Consider the following 22,396-nt stretch of genomic DNA (forward strand, 5'->3'; position numbering starts at 1 on the left):
ACGCATTAGGGATGAGCTGGTCCAGGGGTTTCCTACACGCATGACGCATAGGGATCAGCTGGTCCCGGGGTTTCCCACACGCATGACGCATAGGGATGAGCTGGTCCCGGGGTTTCCTACACGCATGATGCATAGGGATGAGTTGGTCCCGGGGTTTCCCACACGCATGACGCATAGGGATGAGCTGGTCCCGGGGTTTCCTACACGCATGATGCATAGGGATGAGCTGGTCCCGGGGTTTCCCACACGCATGACGCATAGGGATGAGCAGAGCCCGGGGTTTCCCAGATGCATGATGCATAGGGCTGCACAGAGCCTGGGGTTTCCCACACACATATCGCATGGAGCTGCGTGGAGCCAGCGCTTCCCACCACTTGTACTGTTCAGGTTGTTCTGTTATTACCAGGCGGCCCTGGTTACATGTGGAGCTTTCCTCAGACAAAGCCTCTTTAGATAGGTTCCCCCAGATAAAGGTGGGCCATGCCAAGAGTCGGACAGAAATCCAGGAAAACTCAGGGCCTCAGCATGTGCACTTTCCAGAAACACAAGGCTGAACCTCACTCCTGGGTGAAGGAGGCAGCTTTCTGAGGGTTGCTCAGTGACCTTGGGAAATCTGTATCAGCGTCCAGTGGTAGGAAAGGCTCCACAGGTGGCAATCCCACTGCAATGGCTACCACTCCCGAGAGTCCCCTAGAGTCCGTCCCAGGGGTGCTGGCATGAAGTCAGACGCTCTGTTATCTTCTTGATCTTCTCCCTCTTCTCTTCCTCTCTGCTGTCATCTCTGCTCTTCTCCCACTTCTCCATTTTTATAGTACTATTGGTATTATTATTAAGACTCTGAAATACCTCTCATCTAGCCATAGAGCAGGCATTTGATCTTGATTGAATGAATGAGTGACAGAATGAAGGAACAACAGGCCTGCTCAATGCAACCTTCTCTGGGGACTGTGTACCCTGAGCCATTATGACACAGAATCAGTCCAAACAAGGTGTTAATCATATTAGCTGTGAGTGCTTCGCAGAGTCTGAAGGGCAAAGAACTCCACAGGTCAGTTTTTATTGTGGTGGAGGGAAGAGGGGGTAGCAGAAAGGGCCACAGAGAGGAATTTCTCATCCCTCCACCTTTTGTCTTAGTTTTGCTGAGAGCAGACCTCATCTGTGGGTGGCACTAGAGTTAACCCAGTCTCTCTAAATGAAAGAGTTGTACACGTATGGCCAGGGAGTTCTGAGGAGCCTGCCCTTCCCCTGCCTCGTCCGTGTGAAACAGGGATCTCTCCAGCGGAAAGGCAAAGTCTGCATGCTCAGGCAGGGTGAGGCAGTCAATGCCGGCCAGCTTTCAGAGGACCCTTATGCCAGAGAGGCCCAGTCTTTGAGTTGTACCCTCCTCGTCCCATTTGAAATAGACAGCATGGTGTTGATCTGATTTTAAAGGACAGTAAATACATTTTATTTTGTTTGGGAAATATTTTGAGAAGTGTTCAACAGCTCTTGTATTGCCTGGAGATGTCCTGCTGTCATCCGGTAATATACATGGAGCGTCTGCTCTGTGAGTGTTTTCTGTGGGGGACAAAGGCTGCCCCAGGAGAGATGAGGCCCCTGCTGCACAGAAGGAAGGCTACATAGGAAGCGATGGCTCCCTTTTGGTCTATAAATCTTAGGTGACACTAGGAGTCTGAGTGACCCACAGAGCTGTGACCTGGGCCACACGGGCTAGCGCACAGTGACCCCAGGTCCTCATCCTCTTGAGGGATTACAGCCCCAACGTGGGGAGGGCAGGCTGCACTGAGCAACAGCATCACCCTGCTCAAGGCTGAACGTCAGACCGGGGAAAATGCCAGACAGTGATGAGTGGTGTTCGCAGGTGTGTGCCAGAGTCCCCTCGGTGGCTGTTATCGCAAAAAAGAAACACTGAAGCAATAAAGATAATGGACCACATCGCTCAAAAGAATGGGAAGATGCCTCCTGCTGATTTAAAGGTGAAATCTAGGAAGGGGTATCTCACATCACTGAATCTGGGGCTGGGTTCTGGTGCAGATTCGTCTGGGGCTGCCAGGGGAAGGAGCAGAACTGTGCCCCTTGTCATGGGTGTGAAGCACAGTGGTGGCAAGGCTCACCTCCCCAGGGGCTCCCGGGTGGCTCTGCTCATGACAGCGTGAGTGTGGCTGATGCTCTCCCTCCCTCCTAGATGCTTTCCCTCGAAGAGGATGTCACCGAAAAGCTGAGCCCTTCATTTGCAGACCTGTTCCGCACGCCGCGCCTGAGGAAGCGCACCTTCATCCTGATGTACCTGTGGTGAGGGGCGTTCCTGTGCGTCTCTCCAGGCAGAATCAGCATGCTCGCCCAAGCACTGGGCTATAGATTAGAGACAGTGGAATACTCAGGTGGAAAAAGAGAAAGGGAAAAAGAATTTTAATATAGTTGTGAGTGGTCAAAGAGCTCTTTTTATTTCTCCCTTGGGGATTGAATAATAAGAAAAAGGCTTCATTTTAGTAAGGAGCATTTGTTACCTTTGGGAGATCACCAGTGGGATGAGAGAAATAGGATAAAGGGTTATCGGGGCTGCCTCCGTTCCACATGGTCTCATCTTCTGGGAATAGCCAAGTCTTGACTCGGCGTCAGAAGGTGGATGAGAGCTCCTGGAGCGTTCGGGGAAGAAGTTCCATTCCTCATATCTAAACACCCTAGAGACCCTACCTGAGCGTCTCTGTGCATTTGTTACCTATTGACTAGAGAACGCACACCCACATGGACCCACGCACACACGCTTTGCACATTCCAGGGGTCTGCATGCTCCCCCAGCTGCTGTCACGAGCAGGAATCCCCTGCCCTGCTCCCTAGGAGGATGCTGGCTCACCTCCTCCGCACAAGGGCTTTCCCCTCAGCATACAGTGAGGGCCCCCCAACTGCACTCTGGGCCTGGCCCCTTCAGCGGGAGCAGCTCCGCTACCCAGGCACACTTGTTTGCTCTTCTATGTGAGGTTTTATTGGAACAAAGAGTTTGTAGTAAGTCAGTGCCTGGCATATTGCAGACCCTAAATCAATATTTGCTGAAAGTTGAATGAGTAAACACTGTGCCCCAGAATCTGTCCAGGTTCAGCGTGTCCTGTCCTGCCTCAACCTTCACCCTCCCTGTCTCCGAGTTTGCCGCTGGGGTCCTGCACCCAGCCACATGCTGGGCCCGTGAACCTTTGCAAATAGCCCCACGTACCTGCTGGGTTTCCATGGATACTCAGTGTTGAACTCAGCATGGAGGCTGGGACTGGCCGCTGCAGTGGAAGTAACTGCCTGCTCTGCTACGCTGTTCAGCTCCCCTCCCCAGCTCCGAGACTCCCCACAAGGCAGTGTTTTTGACTCTTCTGTTCTGTTACCCCCACATCCAGTCCTCTGGCAAGTTCCATCAACTGGCTTGGAAATGCCTTCAGAACCTGCTGCTTCCCATCGTGGGCACCCTGGGTTCCCTTGCTGGGGTTGTAGTAGCCCTGTCCTTGGCACTAATTCTTTGTATAAATGTCAGCTGTCTCATGGACAGTTCTGCGGCATCTCTTACCTGCATTATGTAGGCACCTTCCGGGTGGCCTGCTGGCTTTACCCATGCCCCTCGGTGCTCCACAAAGCAGGCAAAGGCATCCCTTAGAGCTCAACAGACCTTGTCTCTCCCTGTTTACCCTCCGCTGGCTTCCTAATCACTGAGAATAAAGCCAGATCCTTTTCTGCGGCCCACAAGGCCTCAGGCCTTTGGCCCCTGAACGCCCTTTTCTACTGTCCTGCTGGTTGTCATGACTGAGACTCGAAAGGTCTGTCCACCATGTCCTGGCTGTGTGACCTTCCAAAGGGCCTTAATCTCTCCGTGACTCAGTTTCCCCCTCAGTAATGGGAGAAGTGATAGTACCTATCTCATAGATGTGTTGGGAGGATTAAGGAGATTATATGTGTAAATGACATAGAAGAGGGTACAGCATCCATGCAGGAAATGTTCAGTGTCAATGTGGTTTTTTTTGTTATTTTAATACACACATGCAATTCATGAGCTCTGTCTACAGGTGGCAGCCCGGCACATTTGTTAACTGGCTTGTTGACAGGAAAATCAAGGTTACACGTTCCTTTCTCTTAAACCAGTTTCTTTATCAGTAATATGACTGCTGTCTTTAACTGGCTAAATGGTACAGAGGCACTCAGGCTAATCTCAACTCCCTCAGTTGCAGGCAAGCACCTTCTTTCTTGTTCTCTTGACCCTTTGTCCAATCAGGAATAATTTAGGACTGGAAACAAAAGCATCCCAATGCCTCTTTAGGCGAAATTTTATCAAACAAGGATACATTCCTTAGCAACATGCATTTTCATCTGAGTTTTGGAGCTGATAGGCAATCTGCATGCTGGGATGAGACAGTCATTTCTTATTGACCCAAATCTGTTCTCACAATGTAAATATGACTGTAAAAGCTTTCTAGCTTCCAAATGATATTTTCCCCCCAAAGTGACACACGAGGCACCCTACATTTTGGCTCAGGTGAGAGTGATTTAGCTAGGCCTCGGGTCTGTGTGCCATATGCTGTAATGTTGCTACATTTTCTCAAATATGGACGGAGGGGGTGTGCAGTGAATGGAAGAGCGTAGGTGAATCAATAGCGTCCACTAAGGACAGCACAGTAAAGGGCCGGGAATGCCATGGTGCGGTTGGAAAGACCTGGCCCATGCCTCTGTCTGTTGTGCCCTGAGTCTTCTGAGTGCCCTGAGTGCATACTGTGTGCCGGGAACTATAATTGGCACTTTTGTACGCTAACTCAGTGAGTACTCAAGACAAACAGATGTGGGAGGTACTATTACGATCCCATTTACAGACGAGGGAACTGAGGCCCAGAGAGGTTAGTTAACTTCCTCAAGGTGACACAGCTCATAAAGCAATCCGACACCTGGCCCCTTACTTCCTGCCCTCTCCTGCCCACCTCCTCGTAGGCCTGTTGGGGTGTCAGATGAGGTACGCACGTGCAGGGCTCGGTGCAGAACCAGACATTTAAATCTGCAGTGAACAGTAGCCATCCTCACGTGCAGTCTCCAGGAGACTTGGAGGCATATCCTACAAGTCAGACTCTCACATCTATCATGAAAAAAATGTATCATCGGGGCCCTTCTAGGACACTCTTTCTCATTTTTACTCCCCTCTTCTCATATTGCTCTAGGGCATTCTAAACCCAGTGATTCATGCTCTTTCTCCATCTGCGAGGGGCTTTTTTTTTTTTTTTCTTCAGTCTCTGACTCATGCCTTTGACTTGAAACCTCCTCTTGGCTCAGGTTCACGGCCTCTGTGCTCTATCAGGGGCTCATCCTGCACATGGGCGCCACCAGCGGGAACCTGTACCTGGATTTCCTTTACTCCGCTCTGGTCGAAATCCCGGGGGCCTTCATAACCCTCATCACCATTGACCGCGTGGGCCGCATCTACCCCATGGCCGTGTCAAATTTGTTGGCGGGGGCAGCCTGCCTCGTCATGATTTTTATCTCACCTGGTGAGTTGTCTGCTTTCATCATTTCCCAGGCAATTGAAGTGTGGGGAAAGTGTTGTAACTCTTTACTAAGCCTCTGGAATGAGAACAAAGATGAGGTGCTACCTTTGTCTACAAAGTTTTTTTAGATTTTAAATTGAGGGGCCGTGCACAGTGGCTCATGCCTGTAATCATAGTACTTTGAGAAGCCAAGGCAGGTGGATCACCTGAGGTCAGGAGTTCAAGACCAGCCTGGCCAACATGGTGAAACCCCATCTCTACTAAAAATACAAAATTAGCCGGGCTTGGTGGCAGGCGCCTGTAATCCCAGCTACTTGGGAGGCTGCTTGAACCCAGGAGGCGGAGGTTGCAGTGAGCCGAGATCGCACACTCCAGCTTGGGAGACAGAGTACAACTCCATCTCCCAAAAAACAAACAAACAAACAAACAAAAAACCCAAAAAACGGCAAAAAAAAAAAATTAAATTGAGTTTTAACATACATACAATCAGCAAACTATAAGTGCATGACTCCATGAGTTTGTAAAAATGTGTACACCCGGGCAGCATGATCCACGTAAAAGATGGGGAACCTTTCCAACTTCTCCAAAGCCTCCCTCAGGCTCCTTCACAACAACCCCTGCTACCCCTCCAAGGTCACCACTACTCTGCCCTTTGTCAGCACAGATTGTGCCTGTTCTTGAGCTTCATATAGGTGGCACCATACCAAATATACTGTTTTTGTTATTGTTGTTGTTGTGTTTTGAGACAGAATCTTGCTCTGTTATCAGGCTGGAGTTCAGTGGTGCAATCACAGCTCACTGCAACCTTGAACTCTTGGGCTCAAGGGATCCTCCCACCTCAGCCTCCTCAGTAGCTGGGACTACAGGCGTGAGCCACTATGCCCGGTTAATGTTTTTATTTTTTGTAGAGATGGGGTCTTACTATGTTGCCCAAGCTGGTCTCAAACTCCTGGGCTCAAGCAATCCTCCCACCTCAGCCTTTCAAAGTGTTGGGATCATAGGCATGAGCCATTCATCACTGCACCTATGAGACCCACCCATGTTGTCACATGAGAGTGTAGTTTTATTGTGTAGGATTCCACTGTATGAATATGACACTCTGCATCCCTTCCACCGTTGATTGTCACTTGTGTTGCTTCCAATGTTTGCCACTTATTGGGACTAAAATCATCCTTGCATGTATCTTTGGGCAGGCACGTGCTTCCATTTCCCTTGGGTACGGATCTGTGAGCACACTTGCTGGGTCCCAGGGAGGCATATGTTTAGCTCTAGCAGACACTGCCAAACAGCTTTCCAAAGTGGTTAGACCATTTTATACTCCTCCCAGGAACACATGGGAGCTCTGATTACTCCAGATCCTCCCAACACTTGATCTGGCTCATCTTTTTAAGAGTGGCCATTTTGGTGGATGTATACATTAGTCTGTAATTCTTACAATCAAAGATAAACCAAGCTACATTTAAACCTAAAGCAGATTAACTTCAGTCAGTTTTAATTTGAGTACGTAAATTGCCTTTCACATTCATTGCTCTTGGATATGTTGTAAAATAAATACAAGGGCAGATTTGCCCTTTTCTCAGTTTTTACTGCGTGTGGTCTGCACTTGTTGGTTTAGTGAGTCACTTTGGCAGGCTTTCACGCAGGGTATTGTAGAGACTGTTCTGTGAAATCTGTATGCCCAAGAACTAGGCTGTGTAGATCAGGCTGGAAAGAAAAAGGGTTGGGGAAAGAAAGCTCAGTTTTCTTTTCCCTTTTTTCATGGAGAAAGAACAGAGAACACAGGAAAAGGGGCAGCATGGATCTGAAATAGATTTTGCCCACTTTCTTCCCAATCTCTCTGTTTCTGGAATCCTGGGTAAGATGTGATGGATGGGCATACTTTTAAAAAGTTAACAGCACTGAGTGCCAAGAAGGAGGGCCATCGAGGGCTAAGTCCATTCAGTTGTCACCTGGACAGAGCCCAGGCATTGTCCCCTCCCCAGCCCCCTCCTCCCAGCTCCTGTCCTCCCCTTGTCCCTCTGTCTTAGTCCTTATCACATTTTAGGACAGTCATTCATTCAACCCGCAGGAAATATCTCCAGGCCTTCTATATGGCTGGCAGGTATCTAGGTCCTAGGATTTCAACCATGAGCGAAGCAGAGAGAGTTCCTGCTCCATGGAGCTGACATTCCAGAGGGAAAAGAGAAGGATGTCAGTGCTTTCTACAATGGGCACGGGAGGCCTGAAGAGGCCTAAATGAAGTGGGAAGAGCCATGTAAAAATCTGGGGAGAGTTTTCTGACACGTGCAAGGCCCTTGGGGTGAGAAGAATGTGGCATTGGAGGGACTGCTCGGGATCTAGGGACAAGGGTCAGGCGAGCTCGTGGGGAGCAGTGGAGTGAGGCGTGGAGTGAGTTGGGAAGTAGCCAGCTGTGGACTTTATCCCAAGAGTGGTAGGAAACCACTGGTGGCTTTGAGCAGGGGTGGACTTGACCCAACTTCAGTCTGAACTGGGTCCCTCTGGCTGCTGTGATGAGTGGCCCTGGTGGTGCAGAGTGGAGACATGTTCAGTTCTCTGAGGCCAGGGATGCTGTTTACCTCTGGTCAAGCATCACCAGGCTAAAGACCTGTGAATGAGGACCTCCCTCGAGGCATTGGAGTGAACTCCTTGCCTTTTATCTTTTAGAAGCTAGATGAGGTGTGGTCCTTAACAGAAGGCTCAGCTTGGTTTCTCTATCAGGGCTGAGAGCTCCAGGAGGCAGAGAGACTGTGTTGCACCCATGAGACGGGTGAGGGGCACTCTCATTTGGACCCTCACACTGGCTGAGTGAAATGAAACAAGATTTCCATAAATAGCCAGTATCTGGGGACAAGGGTCAAGCTGACATCGTGTCTGTGACCCCAGAGGCCTTTATAGTGAGCTGGTGTGTCACAGGGTTACTTGCATTTCAGTGCTGGGGGTAACCCATGCAGAGCAGATGATGGTGGTTATTAAGGATCTGAGCTTCTTTCCAATGAAGCCAAATTCTTTGATCATTCTCAATAGGGAGAGGGCTTTCTGGGCCTTCAGGTGGTCGAGAACCCCACAGCAGCCTGCCAGCGTGAAACAAGGGCTCGCTTCCCTCATTCTCAGCCTCTGAGACTATTATGAAAGGTGTTTTGGTTTAAACTGTATTGGAAACAAATATTAAATTGAGGATTAGAAATCTGTTTTGTTAGTTTGAGAACTACTACTAGAGGGATTATGTTTATTGAGTACTTTCTGTGTTTCAGGCACTGAACTAGAATGGATACTATCATATAATAAATAAAAAGCCAACTTTAAAATTCTGTGGTCACAGTGGACATTTGACATACATCAGCTCTAAGTCTCATGATGATCTATAAGCTGGGTGTCATTATTCCCATTTTACAGCCCAGGAAACCAAGCTGAGATTCAAAAAGCCCATTCTTTCCCCCGCTCAATGGAGTCTTCTTGAATATGTCATCATCAACTCCCCAAATCTCTTGAGACTCAGTTTACTTACCTAAAAATGAAAAAGTTAGATAAGACAACATTCCAGGCCCCACCAGCTCTAATAGTCCAAGCATGACCCACCGTGGCCTCTCGCAGTAACTCAGGGAACGAAGCCCCCATCCACCACCCACACCCTCTTTGTACTTCCTTTCCAGACCTGTACTGGTTAAACATCATAATCATGTGTGTTGGCCGAATGGGAATCACCATTGCAATACAAATGATCTGCCTGGTGAATGCTGAGCTGTACCCCACATTCGTCAGGTGAGTGCATGGAACAGGGGTAGTCAGTGAAATGGCTGTGAACCCACCAGCTCAGTGGGAACCAACATCTCCAAGGTGCTTCCTCAAGATGCCCCCAAGCATTGCTCAGTTTGGACATTGAGTGGCATTGTTAAGAAATCACGTTCAGAGAGATGGGGTTAAGCATCAAGAGAGGGTCAACCCATAGTTATAGCAGAGAATGTGAAAGGGGACCTTGTGAGCTGACGGATGGGGTCAAAGTTGTTCTGTACATACAACAAGTACAAGAACAAAAGGTGTAGAGAAGTGGGTACTGGACAGGGACTTGGGAAACCTGTGTTGTAGCCCTGTCCTTGGCACTAATTGATTGTATAAACATCAGCCATTTCATCGACACTTCTGGGCATCATTTTCTTAAACAGCTGACATTTGTATAGTGATACGTGAGTATTTCCATACATGTGATTCCCTTAAATTTGTTCTTGGGTATGATCATCCCCATATTACATATGAGGAAGCTGTGATTTAGAAAGGGAAAGAAGCATTGTAGGGGTCAGACAGCTAGAAAGAAGCAGGGCTGGGGCAAGGACCACATCTTCCTGACCTGGAACCCTGTGGTTTTTCCATTATGGCACATTACTGTTCTGTAAACTGAGGAACTTTTCAAAATTGTGGTAAAATATACATAATATGAAATTTACTATCTTAGCCACTTTTAAATGTACAGTTGAGTAGTGTTAAGTAACTTCACACAACCAAGCTCCAGAACTCTTCATCTTGCAAAACAGAAACTGTACTCATTAAACAGTAACTCCCCATACTCTCCACCCTCCAGCTCCTGACAACCGCCTGTCTACTTTCTGTTTCTATGAGTTTGGTTACTTTAGGTACCTCATATAAGTGGAATCATATAGTATTTGTCTTTGTATGACTGGCTTAGATCACTTAGTGTGATGGCCTCAAGGTTCATGTATGTTGTAGCATGTGCCAAAATTGTCTTCTTTTTAAAGGCTGAGTAATATTCCATTGTACATATATACCGCATTTTGTTTATCCATTCATCTGTCAATGGACACTTGGGATGCTCCACTTCTTAGCTATTGTGAATAATACTGCTATGGACATGAATGTACAAATATCTCTTCAAGATATCTTTCAATTCTTTGGGGTGGAATATCCAAAAGTGGAATTACTGGATCATAATGTAATTCTATTATTAGTTTTTTGAAGGAACGGCTGTATTTTTTTTGCATAATGGCTGCACTATTTTACATTCCCACCAACAGTTCACAAGGGTTCCAGTTCCTCCACATCCTCGCCAACACTTGTTAATTTCTGTTTGTCTTTTTGATAGTAGCCATCCTAATGGGTTTGAAGTGTTATCTCATTGTGGTTTTGATTTCTCTGATGATTAATTATGTTGATCATCTTTTCATGTGCTTGTTGGCTATTTGTGTATTTTCTTTGGAGAAATGTCTACTCAAGTCCTTTCCCCATTTTTGAACTGGTTTTGTTGTTATTGAGTTGTAGCAATGCTTTATATAATCTGGAGATTAACTCTTTATCAGGTACAAAATCTGCAAATATTTCAGCCCATTCCATAGGTTACCTTTTCATTCTGTTGATTGTGACCTTTGATGCACAGGAGTTTTTGATTGTGATGTAGTCTAATTTATCTCTTTTTACTTTTGTTGCCTTTTCTTTTGGTGCTGAAGAACTTATTTTTTTTTAAAATCAAGTTTATTGAGGTACAATTGACAGAGTAAAATTCACTGCTTCTAACATGCAGTTAGATTAGTTTGACGACACACACACACACACTCACACACACACACGTATATATAGTCATTTAGCCACTGCCACGATTAAAATAGAGAATATTTCCATCACTCCCAAAAGGTTCTTCATGTCTCTTTGCAGTTAATACCCTTTTCTTCTCACCTCCAGACCATGCAGTTTTAGCTTTTCCAGAATGAGCTGTAAATGAAATAATAGGGCACGTCACCTTTTGTGTTTGGCTTCCTTCACTTAGCATGATGAAACTCACCCACTTGTTGGATGTATCAGTGTTTTGCTTGTTGTTGCTGCATAGTACTCCAGTGTGTGAATGTCAGTGTGCCACAATTCATACACTGTTCAGCTATTCACCACTTGAGGGACATTTGGACGGCTTCCTTCAGAGTGATTCTGATGCAGATGCTATAGACATTTGGGTACAGGCCTTTGAGTGGATACATGTTTTCATTTACGTTGGGTTAATAACTCAGGAGTGGGATTGTTAGGTCATATGGTAAGTGTGTGTTTAATTCTATGAGAAACTGTCAGACTGTCAGACCGTTTTCCGAAGTGGCTGTGCCATCTTGCGTTCCCACCAGCCATGTTTGAGGAATCCTGTCGTTCCACATTCTCATCAGTGTTTGGTGTTGTCAGCTTTTTTTTTTTTTTTTTGAGATGGAGTTTCACTCTTGTCACCCAGGCTGGAGTGCAGTGGCGTGATCTCGGCTCACTGCAACCTCTGCCTCCCAGGTTCAAACGATTCTCTTGACTCAGCCTTTTGAGTAGCTGGGACTACAGGCATGCACCACTGCGCCTGGCTAATTTTTTGTACTTTTAGTAGAGACAGGGTTTCACCATGTTGGCCAGGCTGGTCTTGAACTCCTGACCTCAGATGATCTGCCCGCCTTGGCCTCCCAAAATGTTGGGATTACAGGTGTGAGCCACCGCACCTGGTCTGGTGTTGTCAGCTTTCTAAAAGTCATTTTGGTAGGTAATGGTATTATTGTGACTTGACTTTTCCTAATTACTAGTAATGTTGAGTATCTTTGTCTGTACTTAATTGCCTTCTGTATCTTGGAAGACTTAGTTTTAAATGAAGATTATTTTAATTGTAAAAGTAAACACTTTACTTAAAGTTCTAAGAAATTCTAGTTTGTTAGAAATTCCGTATGTTACTTAAACTCTTTTTCCTCTGTATACATTGTTTCTTCTCCTTATGTCATCATACCATTAGTTTCTAGGAAATACCCCAGCTCCCTAATCTCATCTTATACATGCGCAGTGCTCTGAGCCCTTCAGTAAAGCCAGAAGGCACCAGGATGGCCTTGATTCACTCTTTCCTGACTAATCCTTTATTAAGAGGCCATGTCTGAGACTCTTATTGGTAAAAAGTTACTGGGACTGAGTACAGGAGATGAAGGCGTATTAAAAAGAAAACCTTCTATATTTGGCGGTTCTGAGCCCAGAGTCTAAAATAGCCAGGCCAAACAATTCCATTGTCATGGCCACCGGGCCAAGGGGACTGACTCAAAATGTAAACTGTGAAAGGTACTGAGTGTGTAGTTCTCTAGGGAGAAAGGCCAAGCAACCCATCCCCGAGGAGCCCTTGACCACTGCTCAGAGAGCCAGTGGGAGAATCATTCTCATTCACTAGGGAGGGAAGCTAGATGTTCAGAAAAAACTCTCAACTTCTTATGTACACACACGCGCACACACAAGGTAAGGCAGTCATTCAAGTTCCAATATTTCTAATCAATTGAATCAAATTTAATTTGCAGAGAAGGAATAATTTCTGTGACTTTATTACTTTATAAGCGCTCCAAGTTTAGACAGTCTCTATGTAAACCATTTTGACCCTGCCTCTGTTCCAGGCGGTTTCAGAGTTGGACTGCTCTGCTCCTCTTCACTTTGTGCAGCACTTGTTGTAAGAACATTCATTTGGCATTAATACCCACTGCCTTGCTTTGAAAATGATCTTTCCATTTTTATCTCCTCACCTTCTCATGAGCTCCTTGAAAACAGAAACCACATGTCATGTCATACTTCTCTGTACCTCACAGAACTCTTCCACAGCCAGACTCACTACATGCTGTAGAATGACTCAATGAATGAAGTACCGCAAACATCTGAATTTTAAATAAGGGGCCTAGTTCCCTACTCCTTCTAGCTTCCGTGTGCTTGCCATTTTTTTCCTTTTTAACAATAATTTTTAAAAAATAGTAAAAAATAACTGTGTCTTTTCTTGCACCTCTTGGAAATCACACAAAAGCTATTAGAAGAATGAAGGATAATGCAAATGTGTTTGAAACTGTGATAACACGAAAAGACAATCTGCAAGAGGAAGGGCTGCCTAGTGTGTGAGGTCTAAGGGGGTCTGAGAAGATTCCAGGAAAGGACCCCTGTGACAGCAAATCGTAGGCGAGGCCAGCAGCTTTCCAAAGTAGACAGCGTGCCTTGAAGGGTGTGACCCATGGTCCCTTGTTTGGAGGAACAGAATGATGGGTGCATGGGCTGGAGGTGGAAGCTCCCTTCCCTGGATGTTGTATGGCTGAAGGTGAAGCAGGGAGGGCAAGGCTGTAAAAGAAGATATGCAGGAACTTTCAGACAGCAGTTACTGAGAGGCGGGTGGAAGAGACTAGTTCCACACCATCAGCCCCTGTAGATCAGGAATAAGTGAGCCAAAAAAATCTAATCATATACAACCCTGATCAAAGAAAGAATTTCTGCTAGCCCAGAACATGGCCTGGCGCTTCCCCACAAACCCTTCTAGAAATGGCTGATAGAGGAAGAAATCACAGAATGAAAAGATGAGTAATAAACAAAAAAGTAACTCATTCAGGAGCTACACAAACATATCATGAGATAAAGGGGGAAAGGAGCAGAAAAAGCAAAAGGCAAATGAAGAACATATACCAGAAAAATGCTGTAACAACATAGATCAAAGTTCTAACTACATATACTACCAAAATATAAAGTATTAATAAATCAGTCATCTCTATAAAAATAAGACTTTAAAGCAGAGGTATAGTTCTAGAGAGAATAACTGGCAAGACAATAGAAGACACTGAAGCTGTCTTAAGAAAGAAACGAAAAAGAAAAATTAAGAAGTGGAGAAATTCTTGCATTTGAGAAATGAAAAACCAATTTGAACACAATGCAAAGGAGAATAGATTCAGTGAGGGAAAGGCAAGACAGGACTAAGAGTTGCAAAGTAAAATGGAAATAAGAAATAAGCAGAGTTTAATCCGGGCATGGTGGCTAACGCCTGTAATCCCATCACTTTGGGAGGCTGAGGTGGGCGGATCACTTGAAGCCAGGAGTTCGAGACCAGCCTGGCCAACATGGTGAAACCCCGTCTCTACTAAAATTACAAAAATTAACTGGGCATGGTAGTGCATGCCTATAGTCCAAGCTACTCAGCAGGGTGAGGCAGGAGAATCACTTGAACCCAGGAGGTGGAGGTTGCAGTGAGACAAGATCGAGCCACTGCACTCCAGCCCGGGCAGGGAGACTTTGTCTCAAAAAAGAAGAAGAAGAAAAAAAAAAAGAAATAAGAAATAAGTAGAGTTTCAAAGGTTCTATGTATGTATGTATGTATGTATGTATATAGTCCGTAACCCTTTTGGTAAAAAAAAAAAAGATATATATATATATATACACCCCCTGCCCACACACATACACAATAAATATACTTCAGGAATATATCTGAAAATAAAAGAATGCTTGAATCTATAAATTAAAGGGACACATGTAACAGAAAAAACTGAGCCAGTGAACAATATTAGGACATATTTTTATTTGGTTACTGTACTTTAAAGATAGAGAAAGAGTCACCAAGTAGCCAGGCTGAAAGTTTGTCACCTATATAAGGAGAACAAATTGTTATCATTTGATGAAGACAGTCAATGCCTGCAGTGACCTCAAGAAAATAAAGTGCAATCCAGTGATTTTTATTATTGTTTTTTTGAGACAGGCTAGAGTGCAGTGGCATGATCTAGGCTCACTGCAACCCCTGCCTCCCCAGTTCAAGTGATTCTCCTGCCTCAGCCTCCTGAGTAGCTGGGATTACAGGCGTCCACCACCACGCCCAGCTAATTTTGGTATTTTTAGGAGAGATGGGGTTGGTCAAGCTGTTCTCGAACTCCTGACCTTAGAAGATCTGCCTGCCTCGGACTCCCAAAGTGCTAGGATTACAGATGTTAGCCATCACGCGTGAATCCAGTGAACTTTATCCAACCAAGCACTCATTTCTATATAGAAGCAATAGCCAATCATTTAAAAATATCTCAAATAATATGGTTCCTATGATCCTTTCCCAAAAAAGTTGTTAGAAAAAAAATTCAGTAAGTACAGTGACGAATGAAGTAATGTGTCAGAATTATTGGTAGTGATCATTGAAATTGATATTAAAACGAGTGTGTTTTTGGCTACAAAACAATATAATATCACAAATCTGAAAATAAAGAAATGTTATAACTCACAAAGACTGAAAAGAGAAAAGAGAAAGAATGTTGGAGATGGTGTAATACATGATTTCTTCAATACACTTGTTTTTTGGAAAAGTGTATCATTAAACACTGACAAGTATAATTAGTTCAGCAGCAATATATTTTTAAAAACTGATAAGTAGTATCCTAGGTATATGTTAAGATATAAAAGAAAACACTAAAAGTAATGATAGAATCAACTAAATCAGGTCATGGAGGGATGGTTTGAGGGGGAAGTAGAAATATACTAATTTTATGATTGTTCATAATAGGAAGTTAATCAATACTGTCTAAAGAAATAGGGTATTGATTATATAAGTTTATATAGTAATCATTTGACTAAAAATACAGCCCTTCCAAATTATCAGGAAAAATACAGATAACCAACACATACTGAAAATAAAAGACACCAGAAGCAATAAAAAGCCCTGGTGTAAATAGATGATAGAATATGAATAGATGACAGCATTGATATGACAGAACTGACATGATAGAATTAAGACCAAACATTTCCTACATTTAAATAAATGAAAAGAGGCTTAACTCCTTTATTGGAAAAAATGAGATGACTCCCTAGCTTGATTACAAAGCAAAATCCAACAATATGCTGCATATATGAAGTATAACTTTTCCTCAGAAAAGCTAAAAAAGAAAGAATGCACAAAAGCATACTAGGGAAATATATAGCAAGTGTCATAATCTAATTAAAGTTGAATTTATGGGAAAAGGTACTAAGTAAGATAAGGAGGGCCCTAAATAATGATAAAGAAGGAATCCACAATGGTTTTAAACGGGGATTTTTAAAAACATTTAACAAATAGAAAATTCCAATAATATTTAAATTGCTCTAAAGCATAGAAAAAGAAGAAAATTTTCCAACTTTAAAAAATAAAATTAGCGTAATATTGGTACCAAAGAACAACAAAGATGAAACAAGGAAACTACAGACATATATTTATGAATGTGGATCTAGAAATCCTAAACAATATATTATCAAACAGTGGAGAACATTAAAATAATTACTATTCTATGTCTTAGATGAATTATTCCAGGAGTGCAAAGATGGCTCAGTTTTAGAAAACCTCACAGTATAAATCATGTTTATAAGTCAAAAGAGAAAAATTATATTATTATCTCCATTGATACTGAAAGGCATTCAATAAAATTTCCACCTCTACGTTTGTTTTAAAAATTTCTAAGAGATGATATAAGCATTTTTATCATCAGGATATAGGTCATGGGGGGAGGCATTGGGAAAGAAATATAAATATATGAATTTTGTAATTAGTCATAGTAGGGAGTAAGAAATTATGCAAATAATTGCAATAGAAGAAGCTTAAAAGTAATACCCGAAAGGATAGAACTTTTCCTGATTTATTATTCCTATTTTAATCATGTTTTCTTTTTTTTTTCTTTTTTTTAATTATACTTTAAGTTTTAGGGTACATGTGCACATTGTGCAGGTTAGTTACATATGTATACATGTGCCATGCTGGTGCGCTGCACCCACTAACTCGTCATCTAGCATTAGGTATATCTCCCAATGCTATCCCTCCCCCCTCCCCCCACCCCACCACAGTCCCCAGAGTGTGATATTCCCCTTCCTGTGTCCATGTGATCTCATTGTTCAATTCCCACCTATGAGTGAGAATATGCGGTGTTTGGTTTTTTGTTCTTGCGATAGTTTACTGAGAATGATGGTTTCCAATTTCATCCATGTCCCTACAAAGGACATGAACTCATCATTTTTTATGGCTGCATAGTATTCCATGGTGTATATGTACCACATTTTCTTAATCCAGTCTATCATTGTTGGACATTTGGGTTGGTTCCAAGTCTTTGCTATTGTGAATAATGCCGCAATAAACATACGTGTGCATGTGTCTTTATAGCAGCATGATTTATAGTCCTTTGGGTATATACCCAGTAATGGGATGGCTGGGTCAAATGGGATTTCTAGTTCTAGATCCCTGAGGAATCGCCACACTGACTTCCACAATGGTTGAACTAGTTTACAGTCCCACCAACAGTGTAAAAGTGTTCCTATTTCTCCACATCCTCTCCAGCACCTGTTGTTTCCTGACTTTTTAATGATTGCCATTCTAACTGGTGTGAGATGATATCTCATAGTGGTTTTGATTTGCATTTCTCTGATGGCCAGTGATGATGAGCATTTTTTCATGTGTTTTTTGGCTGCATAAATGTCTTCTTTTGAGAAGTGTCTGTTCATGTCCTTCGCCCACTTTTTGATGGGGTTGTTTGTTTTTTTCTTGTAAATTTGTTTGAGTTCATTGTAGATTCTGGATATTAGCCCTTTGTCAGATGAGTAGGTTGTGAAAATTTTCTCCCATGTTGTAGGTTGCCTGTTCACTCTGATGGTAGTTTCTTTTGCTGTGCAGAAGCTCTTTAGTTTAATTAGATCCCATTTGTCAATTTTGGCTTTTGTTGCCATTGCTTTTGGTGTTTTGGACATGAAGTCCTTGCCCACGCCTATGTCCTGAATGGTAATGCCTAGGTTTTCTTCTAGGGTTTTTATGGTTTTAGGTCTAACGTTTAAATCTTTAATCCATCTTGAATTGATTTTTGTATAAGGTGTAAGGAAGGGATCCAGTTTCAGCTTTCTACATATGGCTAGCCAGTTTTCCCAGCACCATTTATTAAATAGGGAATCCTTTCCCCATTGCTTGTTTTTCTCAGGTTTGTCAAAGATCAGATAGTTGTAGGTATGCGGCGTTATTTCTGAGGGCTCTGTTCTGTTCCATTGATCTATATCTCTGTTTTGGTACCAGTACCATGCTGTTTTGGTTACTGTAGCCTTGTAGTATAGTTTGAAGTCAGGTAGTGTGATGCCTCCAGCTTTGTTCTTTTGGCTCAGGATTGACTTGGCAATGCGGGCTCTTTTTTGGTTCCATATGAACTTTAAAGTAGTTTTTTCCAATTCTGTGAAGAAAGTCATTGGTAGCTTGATGGGGATGGCATTGAATCTGTAAATTACCTTGGGCAGTATGGCCATTTTCACGATATTGATTCTTCCTACCCATGAGCATGGAATGTTCTTCCATTTGTTTGTATCCTCTTTTATTTCCTTGAGCAGTGGTTTGTAGTTCTCCTTGAAGAGGTCCTTCACATCCCTTGTAAGTTGGATTCCTAGGTATTTTATTCTCTTTGAAGCAATTGTGAATGGGAGTTCACTCATGATTTGGCTCTCTGTTTGTCTGTTGTTGGTGTATAAGAATGCTTGTGATTTTTGTATATTGATTTTGTATCCTGAGACTTTGCTGAAGTTGCTTATCAGCTTAAGGAGATTTTGGGCTGAGACGATGGGGTTTTCTAGATATACAATCATGTCGTCTGCAAACAGGGACAATTTGACTTCCTCTTTTCCTAATTGAATACCCTTTATTTCCTTCTCCTGCCTGATTGCCCTGGCCAGAACTTCCAACACTATGTTGAATAGGAGCGGTGAGAGAGGGCATCCCTGTCTTGGGCCAGTTTTCAAAGGGAATGCTTCCAGTTTTTGCCCATTCAGTATGATATTGGCTGTGGGTTTGTCATAGATAGCTCTTATTATTTTGAAATACGTCCCATCAATACCTAATTTATTGAGAGTTTTTAGCATGAAGGGTTGTTGAATTTTGTCAAAGGCTTTTTCTGCATCTATTGAGATAATCATGTGGTTTTTGTCTTTGGCTCTGTTTATATGCTGGATTACATTTATTGATTTGCGTATATTGAACCAGCCTTGCATCCCAGGGATGAAGCCCACTTGACCATGGTGGATAAGCTTTTTGATGTGCTGCTGGATTCGGTTTGCCAGTATTTTATTGAGGATTTTTGCATCAATGTTCATCAAGGATATTGGTCTAAAATTCTCTTTTTTTGTTGTGTCTCTGCCTGGCTTTGGTATCAGAATGATGCTGGCCTCATAAAATGAGTTAGGGGGGATTCCCTCTTTTTCTATTGATTGGAATAGTTTCAGAAGGAATGGTACCAGTTCCTCCTTGTACCTCTGGTAGAATTTGGCTGTGAATCCATCTGGTCCTGGACTCTTTTTGGTTGGTAAACTATTGATTATTGCCACAATTTCAGCGCCTGTTATTGGTCTATTCAGAGATTCAACTTCTTCCTGGTTTAGTCTTGGGAGAGTGTATGTGTCGAGGAATGTATCCATTTCTTCTAGATTTTCTAGTTTATTTGCGTAGAGGTGTTTGTAGTATTCTCTGATGGTAGTTTGTATTTCTGTGGGATCGGTGGTGATATCCCCTTTATCATTTTTTATTGTGTCTATTTGATTCTTCTCTCTTTTTTTCTTTATTAGTCTTGCTAGCGGTCTATCAATTTTGTTGATCCTTTCAAGAAACCAGCTCCTGGATTCATTGATTTTTTGAAGGGTTTTTTGTGTCTCTATTTCCTTCAGTTCTGCTCTGATTTTAGTTATTTCTTGCTTTCTGCTAGCTTTTGAATGTGTTTGCTCTTGCTTTTCTAGTTCATTTAATTGTGATGTTAGGGTGTCAATTTTGGATCTTTCCTGCTTTCTCTTGTGGGCATTTAGTGCTATAAATTTCCCTCTACACACTGCTTTGAATGCGTCCCAGAGATTCTGGTATGTTGTGTCTTTGTTCTCGTTGGTTTCAAAGAACATCTTTATTTCTGCCTTCATTTCGTTATGTACCCAGTAGTCATTCAGGAGCAGGTTGTTCAGTTTCCATGTAGTTGAGCGGCTTTGAGTGAGATTCTTAATCCTGAGTTCTAGTTTGATTGCACTGTGGTCTGAGAGATAGTTTGTTATAATTTCTGTTCTTTTACATTTGCTGAGGAGAGCTTTACTTCCAAGTATGTGGTCAATTTTGGAATAGGTGTGGTGTGGTGCTGAAAAAAATGTATATTGTGTTGATTTGGGGTGGAGAGTTCTGTAGATGTCTATTAGGTCTGCTTGGTGCAGAGCTGAGTTCAATTCCTGGGTATCCTTGTTGACTTTCTGTCTCGTTGATCTGTCTAATGTTGACAGTGGGGTGTTAAAGTCTCCCATTATTAATGTGTGGGAGTCTAAGTCTCTTTGTAGGTCACTCAGGACTTGCTTTATGAATCTGGGTGCTCCTGTATTGGGTGCATATATATTTAGGATAGTTAGCTCCTCTTGTTGAATTGATCCCTTTACCATTATGTAATGGCCTTCTTTGTCTCTTTTGATCTTTGTTGGTTTAAAGTCTGTTTTATCAGAGACTAGGATTGCAACTCTGCCTTTTTTTGTTTTCCATTTGCTTGGTAGATCTTCCTCCATCCTTTTATTTTGAGCCTATGTGTGTCTCTGCACGTGAGATGGGTTTCCTGAATACAGCACACTGATGGGTCTTGACTCTTTATCCAACTTGCCAGTCTGTGTCTTTTAATTGGAGAATTTAGTCCATTTACATTTAAAGTTAATATTGTTATGTGTGAATTTGATCCTGTCATTATGATGTTAGCTGGTGATTTTGCTCGTTAGTTGATGCAGTTTCTTCCTAGTCTCGATGGTCTTTATATTTTGGCATGATTTTGCAGCAGCTGGTACCGGTTGTTCCTTTCCATGTTTAGCACTTCCTTCAGGAGCTCTTTTAGGGCAGGCCTGGTGGTGACAAAATCTCTCAGCATTTGCTTGTCTATAAAGTATTTTATTTCTCCTTCACTTATGAAGCTTAGTTTGGCTGGATATGAAATTCTGGGTTGAAAATTCTTTTCTTTAAGAATGTTGAATATTGGCCCCCACTCTCTTCTGGCTTGTAGGGTTTCTGCCGAGAGATCCGCTGTTAGTCTGATGGGCTTCCCTTTGAGGGTAACCTGACCTTTCTCTCTGGCTGCCCTTAACATTTTTTCCTTCATTTCAACTTTGGTGAATCTGACAATTATGTGTCTTGGAGTTGCTCTTCTCGAGGAGTATCTTTGTGGTGTTCTCTGTATTTCCTGAATCTGAACGTTGGCCTGCCTTGCTAGATTGGGGAGTTCTCCTGGATAATATCCTGCAGAGTGTTTTCCAACTTGGTTCCATTCTCCCCATCACTTTCAGGTACACCAATCAGACGTAGATTTGGTCTTTTCACATAGTCCCATATTTCTTGGAGGCTTTGCTCATTTCTTTTTATTCTTTTTTCTCTAAACTTCCCTTCTCGCTTCATTTCATTCATTTCATCTTCCATTGCTGATACCCTTTGTTCCAGTTGATCACATCGGCTCCTGAGGCTTCTGCATTCTTCACGTAGTTCTCGAGCCTTGGTTTTCAGCTCCATCAGCTCCTTTAAGCACTTCTCTGTATTGGTTATTCTAGTTATACATTCTTCTAAATTTTTTTCAAAATTTTCAACTTCTTTGCCTTTGGTTTGAATGTCCTCCCGTAGCTCAGAGTAATTTGATCGTTTGAAGCCTTCTTCTCTCAGCTCGTCAAAATCATTCTCCATCCAGCTTTGTTCCGTTGCTGGTGAGGAACTGCGTTCCTTTGGAGGAGGAGAGACGCTCTGCGTTTTAGAGTTTCCAGTTTTTCTGTTCTGTTTTTTCCCCATCTTTGTGGTTTTATCTACTTTTGGTCTTTGATGACGGTGATGTACAGATGGGTTTTTGGTGTGGATGTCCTTTCTGTTTGTTAGTTTCCCTTCTAACAGACAGGACCCTCAGCTGCAGGTCTGTTGGAATACCCTGCCGTGTGAGGTGTCAGTGTGCCCCTGCTGGGGGGTGCCTCCCAGTTAGGCTGCTCAGGGGTCAGGGGTCAGGGACCCACTTGAGGAGGCAGTCTGCCCGTTCTCAGATCTCCAGCTGCGTGCTGGGAGAACCACTGCTCTCTTCAAAGCTGTCAGACAGGGACATTTAAGTCTGCAGAGGTTACTGCTGTCTTTTTGTTTGTCTGTGCCCTGCCCCCAGAGGTGG

At 43.2% G+C, this 22,396-nt stretch overlaps 1 protein-coding gene across 2 annotated transcripts in view; it reads left to right on the forward strand.

The window, feature by feature from the left end:
- Positions 1 to 22,396, forward strand: part of SLC22A1 (solute carrier family 22 member 1) — a 46,715-nt gene that overhangs the window by 16,349 nt on the left and 7,970 nt on the right. For both annotated transcript variants that reach the window (XM_003807399.5, XM_063605054.1), the window contains exons 5-8: positions 1,862 to 1,976; positions 2,186 to 2,292; positions 5,290 to 5,504; positions 9,152 to 9,260. In XM_003807399.5, coding sequence (XP_003807447.4) covers positions 1,862 to 1,976; positions 2,186 to 2,292; positions 5,290 to 5,504; positions 9,152 to 9,260 — 546 coding nt within the window. The remainder of the gene's footprint in view (positions 1 to 1,861; positions 1,977 to 2,185; positions 2,293 to 5,289; positions 5,505 to 9,151; positions 9,261 to 22,396) is intronic.

The sequence above is a fragment of the Pan paniscus genome, chromosome 5 (assembly GCF_029289425.2).
Source record: "Pan paniscus chromosome 5, NHGRI_mPanPan1-v2.0_pri, whole genome shotgun sequence".
Classification (NCBI taxonomy): Eukaryota; Metazoa; Chordata; class Mammalia; order Primates; family Hominidae; genus Pan; species Pan paniscus.